Below are 6,440 nucleotides of genomic sequence, written 5' to 3'. Positions count from 1 at the left end.
TAACTTTTTAAAGTTAACGTAGTATGTTCAGAACATAACTGAAATGGAAATTTCTAATTGCTTTTCAGTTTGGCCTATCTGAGTAAACTTGGATTAAAAAAAAAAGAAAAAAACCAACTGTTAAATTTCTTCTTCCCTTTGTAATATTGTTGGTCACACAAAAAGATTCCTGTTTTTGGTAAATAGGGTACTTTGACTTGAGTAGTTCTCACCAGAAAAACAAGAAAACCTCATAAAAGTAAAAACAAACCCAGTTTGTAATTTTCCCTTTCAAAATAATTTATGAAGCAATGAGACTTGGCTTTTTATTTGTATAAATTACACAACAATTACAGGTTTTTTTAAACAATGAGACGAGTCTGTATTTAGTACTTCAATCATTGTTCTCAGTGTTGGAAATGTCTCTGATACTGATGGTAGTGTCTTGTAAGAAGGAGAAATACTGAAAAAAAGGGAAAAAAGAAAATTAATCATCTTTTGCTGAGTTTAATGAATTACCAGAAAATTAACATCTTAACTTATATTTCTGCTCATTCCCTTCTCCAGCAAATTTGGGAACTAAATTCAAGAATCTGTTGCCCATCAGTTCTCGCTTCTTATGACTACTCACTTCAGTAAGTGCCCTCAATACAGAGAATGAAAATGATCACCATATAAAGGAGCTTACCAAAATGGCAGAAATTAAAGCAGAATTTTATTGCTTGAAGTCTTTCAACTCTTAGTTACTTTACCCACTATTATTCCTACACTGCTGACAAATTAGTCAGTCAGGTTAATTACCTTTATATTATTACTTCAAGTGGGCTGTGGTTCCACAGATACTTTTCCTCAATCTCAAGCAAAGACTTCTTTAGCATTTTCTCCCCTCCGCCTGATTCCTGGCCCATTACACATCTCTCGGTTGAGCCAGTAAATCTATTGGTGGGACTGCACTATGAAATGCTCCAGGTTAAAAATAAATTTTGTTTTTGATACAGTTATTTTTTAATCCAAATCTGGTTTGCTATGGGATCCTGCAAATAATTTCAGAAACATGTAGCAAGGATTAAAATGGCTTAAGCTGCCTTTGATCCTAAGATAGTCTGCTCTGTTCTAGTAAAGATGCGTCAAAATATTTTTGATACATGAACACAGGATTAAGAAAGAGGTAAGCATGTAAACTGAGAAATTTATAGTAAAATAAATTGTAGGAACTATAAACATTTGGTATTTCCAAGACAACCAAGTCATAATATTTGTGCAGACTACTTTTATTAAAAATCTACTACTGTAAAAGAAGCATCAACTGCAAGCTGCTACACTGTAGTTTAAAAATGTCACTACTTAATAAGGACTGAATATGATTACATGTAGAATTTTAATCTGAGCCTGAACCAGATGTACTTTGAGTCTTCTTAATGATGTTCTTCATTTTAAATGAGGTATTACAGTCTTGCAAGACCGATAGCCACTGATAATAAATTAAACTGTACTAATCAGTGAGATATTTGTTTAGCACTAACAGCAGTACGAACTGTCAATAATATCATAGAATAAGTCGGGTTGTAAGGGACCTCAGAAGGTCCATAATCTGACAACCTGTTCAAAGCATGGTCAAGTATAAGATAAGACAAGGTTGTTCAGGTCTTTATCCTGCTGGGTCTTGGAAACCTTCAGGACAGAGACTACACCACCTCTCTGGGTAACCTGTTCCACCGCTTGACTGTCTCAGGGCAAAAAATCTGTGCCCAACCTGAATCTCTCTCCTGTTTCAACTTTTGCACATTGTCTCTCATCACCCCCACTGGGCATCACTGAAAAGCCTGGCTCAGTTTTCTTGATACTGCTCATAGGTACTGAAAGGCTGCTGTTGGGCCCACACAAAACCTTCTCTTCTCTAGGATGAAGAAGTGCAATTCCCTCTTGATAAGGCACATGCTCCAGTCCCTGACCATCTTGGTGGCCCTTTGCTGAATTTGCCCCAGTTTATCATCATCTTTTCTATAATGGCAGCCCAAAAACTGGATGCAGTGTTCTAGATGTAGTCTAAACAAGTGTGGAGTAGAGGAGGATCATCTCCTCCCCCAATCCATTGGTATGCTCCTGTTAGCACAGCCCAGGATGTTGCTGGACATCCCCTGCTGCCAGGGGTCGCTATCAGCACTACCAGTTCCGTTTGCTGTTTACTAGGGCCCCCAGGTCCTTCTCTGCAAAGCTGCTCTCCGACCAGGCAGTCCCCGCCTGTATTGTTGCACAGGATTCTTCCTTCCCAGGTACAAGACTTTGCACTTGTACTTTTTTAATTTTGTAAGGCTCATGTTGACCCATTCCTCCAGCCTGTCTAGGTCCTCCAAACGGCAGTATCAACTGGTCTCTACAATTTGGGATTATCTGCAGACTTCAAGAGCAAGCACTCCTTTGTCTCCTCCAGGTCATTGATAAAGATATTAAACAAGGTAGGTCCTAGGATAGACCCCACAATGCTCCATTTGTTAGTGGCCTCCAGAGAGAGAGTTACCCATTACCACTACAGCCAAATCCAAACTTTTTTTTTTTTTTTTAACCTACTTGCCCACTCATTCAGACAAAAATGTCCCACTTTGCTACATGAATATTGTGGAAGACAGTGATAAATACTTGCTAAAGCTAAGGTAAACAACATCCACTGCTCTCCCCTCATCCACGAATCCAGTAGTTTTATCACAAAAAGCAATTAGGTTGGTCACGCATGATTTACTCTCGGTAAATCCCTGCTGGCTGTGCCCAACCACCATCTTCTAGTGCCTAGATCAAGTTCCTAGAGGACACACTCCATGATCTTCCCAGGGACCAAAGTGAGGCTTCAAAACTGCCATCAGCTTTAAAAATGCTCCAGATTAAAACAGGATTAAAAGACAGGTAATAAGTTTAAATGTATAGTTTGAAGAGATCCTTAGAATGGAAAAGAAGTGACTAAGTTAAAATTTCTCCTTTGTTTTCTTAATTCTCAGATTTATTAATTAAAAAACAACAACAAAAAAAAAAGAGCAAGCAAATCTGACCACTGGACAAAATGAAGCAAGTGTTGCCCAAGAGCCCATTGTTGCTGACAAGTGATGTAAAGGTGGCTCATCTTGATGCCACTGCCTTATTTTTGTTCCTGTGGGCTCCAGCAGCTTAACCATTCGTTTGAATGCAGTACCTTATATTTCTCATAAGCCTATGCTGGTCTGGCTGAGGATTTTTGATAAATTCAGAAAAAAACAGTTTAAAAATGTATTGGTTTGCATTTAGCTGAGGACTCCCAGAAATGGCCCAGATAAACAAGCTCTCTGATGAAGATTATTTTGGCAGACAATCTTTCTTTTGACAGCCCCTTTCCAGCACCATCCCAATCCTATCTGTAGGCCACACTATTCCGTGGAGTTTTTGTAGGAATAAAGTTACAAATTAAATGATGCAAAATCCAGATGGACCTCTGCTATATTGTCAGTGGAGAAAAGATGTCAGATTTCATCAGAGAATCGGACTGAATGGGCCCTGGTCAAGTTTGCTGAAAGGTGAACGCAAACATTTAGGGACAGGTCTACAGGATAAAGGAAGACCATTCCTGGATACTGCCATGTTGTGGCAGACCAGAGGCAGGCGACTATCATTGCTGGGCACAAATTCTTAAAAAACCCAAATCTTAAACTTTAGTGATTGCAGTGCAATATGCCAATTCATGATCGTCTCAAAAGCAAATTTTACTGTAATCCCATCTACTGTTTAAGAATCTAGTAATATCTAGTAATCACATTTCCAAGGTTTTATATAAAAAAACTGAAGCTCTCCCACATCTCTTTCCTCAAGAATTTGGACAAAACAATTTACCTTTTTAGATTCATCCAGCTCCTTGCTATTTTGCTAAAAGCTTCAGACCCTGCTGCTGTCATTGCTTCAAAATCAACCAGCTAAAATGCAGAAAAACAAAAAAGATTGTAAGAAATGAGAAGCTTTAAATCCTCTAATTCCACAGAGTTAATTCTTGAGTATTTTTAATAACTAAATCAACATTTAGAACTATATCCTTCTTTTTGTGGAAAAAATCATTTTTTAAAATCATCTCTTAACAAGACAGTTATACTAAAAATTTAGTGCAAGAAAATACTGTAATACAGGGCTGAAGACAGACAATGCCCAATTAAAACTGAGATATTTCTCATTGATTCTACATACTCTACTCTGCAAAATGCCAGAATATAGTACCACAGAATGGTAGATTTATACTGAGCTTTCTGAGCATTCTGTATTGCTTCTATCCACAATGGGTTTTTGGACAAGTTTTAACTACACATAGCTAAGACATCTGGCAACTTTGTATCTACAGCTGATAAGGTGCTTTCAATGAACAATGTTCAGTCTAAGTTCATTAATACTGAAACATCTAGGTTGAAACATTTGGCATCCAGTGAACTTTGACTGAATTTAAGTATTTTGAAAGAATGTTACCTCTGCCCCTAGAGGGGTGAACCACAAACTGATTTATGCACAGACTAGTTTGTCCCTCATCACCAATGAAAGGTGTTTGGAAGTAGGCAGGCATGACAGGCACTGAAGCTGTCTGCAGGCTGGGTACCCTATCGCAAACAATACTGGACACTATAGTGACCTTAGCTACTGGCAGACCTGCCAGGTGGTAAGCACAAGACTCTAGAGCTGCACATCTCTGGCTTTAGAGCAGTCTGATAATGCGTTCTTTCATAAGCTTGGGACTGGAAATCCCCTTCTAATGAATCTGGCAAAAAATCCTAAACAGTTTCATTCAATTAAAAAAAAGGGGGGGGACACCACTCTTCCAGCTGGTGAAAATTTTCATTAAAAAGTTTTTGTTACAGTTTAGGCAAAGAAGTGGCCCCAAAGCTTCCTGTGAGTCAAAAATCCTGCTTTTAAGTAATCTTGAAACTCTGCATAAATCAGTCAGCAAAATGCACTATCCTATATAAACCTAAAAAGATGTATAAAACTTCCCCAGATAAATAAGTCTTCCACTTGAGCTAGAACCCCTACAGAATACTGAAGATACCAGCTTACTGACCCACTGAAGAGAACACTTTCTTGCTTTTAAGGAAGTGCAGCACATTATTAAAAGCTATTAGGAGTAGAATATAATATTTGCCTTGTATGTTTTCAGTTTTTATTTTGTTTTTAATGTTATCAGCCTTCTAAGCTCATTGTACTGAAAGGACAAACTTCACTGTTTTCACAGGTACTGCTGGAACAGAAAGGCAAGTCACTCTCCCTTCAGCTATGCATGCAAAATATTTTCTTCAAAATTGCTGATTCTCACTAGAATTTGTTCGATCCTTTCAACAATGCATTAAAAGACTAAGGAGCTCTCATTCCTGGCATACTAAAGACACAATACAGCTAACAGATCAAAAGTTGTAATAATTTTTCAACCAGTAGATGACTGAATACACAAAGTGAACCCCCATCATTGAGCAAGGTGGTTTAATTTTGAATCTAATGTCTTGAAAAGTAAGACTTTGTTTTGAAATAAGCAGGATACAGAGGGGAAGGGGGAATTAAGAGAAGTTGCAAATGGATTCCAAATCATTTAGTGGTCGACCATATCATAGTATCATAGAATCAGTAAGGTTGGAAGGGACCTCTAGAGATCATCTAGTCCAACCTCCCCACTCAGCAGGGTCACCTAGAACATGGTAGACACGGTTGCATCCAGGCAGGCCTTGAAGATCTCCAGAGAAGGAGACTCCACAACCTCTCAAGGCAACCTGGTCCAGTGCTCCGTCACTCTCACAGGGAAGAAATTCCCCCTCACGGTCAGGCGGAACTTCCTGTGCTTCAATTTCTGCCCATTGCCACTTGGCCTGTCACATGGGACAACTGAAAAGAGTTTGGCCCCGTCCCCTTGACACCCTCCCTTCAGGTACTTGTACACATTGATGAGATCCCCCCTCAGTCTTCTCTTCCCCAGGCTGAAGAGACCCAGCTCTCACAGCCGTTCCTCATAAGGCAGGTGCTCCAGTCCTCTGATCATCTTCGTAGCCCTACGCTGGACTCTCTCCAGCAGCTCCATGTCTCTCTTGTGCCAGGGAGCCCAGAACTGGACACAGTACTCAAAATGAGGCTTCCCCAGGGCTGAATAGAGGGGCAGGATCACATTGAGAGCAAAGAAAGAAAATTTCTGCTGCACACATAGAAAAGCCAATTATTCTGCTCAAGTACTCTCAGAATACTTTCAAAGGAAGCTGGAAAGAGCTGCTCAGCACACTAGGATGGCTTCAGGGTTAAAAAGGTATAATTACTGTGGCAGATGACCTGCAACAATATCTGAGTTAACCAGAGATATTGCAGATACCACCTCTAAATCTCACCTGCTGTCATAACAGATATGAAAAGTTTAAAGCTCAAGACAACACAGTAAATGGCTGATACCTCCAGTAAGCCATTGGGCAACGTCTGTCCATTTTTACAGC

General features: G+C 39.4%; 1 protein-coding gene across 1 annotated transcript in view; it reads right to left on the bottom strand.

Annotated features, from left to right (window-relative positions):
* Positions 1-291: 291 nt before the first annotated feature.
* Positions 292-6,440, bottom strand: part of TTC13 (tetratricopeptide repeat domain 13) — a 48,614-nt gene continuing 42,465 nt past the window's right edge. The window contains exons 22-23 of the mRNA XM_062573671.1: positions 3,832-3,911; positions 292-442 (exon numbers count right to left, since the gene is read on the bottom strand). Coding sequence (XP_062429655.1) covers positions 319-442; positions 3,832-3,911 — 204 coding nt within the window. The 3' untranslated portion in view covers positions 292-318. The remainder of the gene's footprint in view (positions 443-3,831; positions 3,912-6,440) is intronic.

This window comes from Rhea pennata, chromosome 3 (assembly GCF_028389875.1).
Source record: "Rhea pennata isolate bPtePen1 chromosome 3, bPtePen1.pri, whole genome shotgun sequence".
NCBI lineage: Eukaryota > Metazoa > Chordata > Aves > Rheiformes > Rheidae > Rhea > Rhea pennata.
Note: the sequence above shows the minus strand (reverse complement) of the source record. Positions and strands in the feature narration are given on the sequence as shown.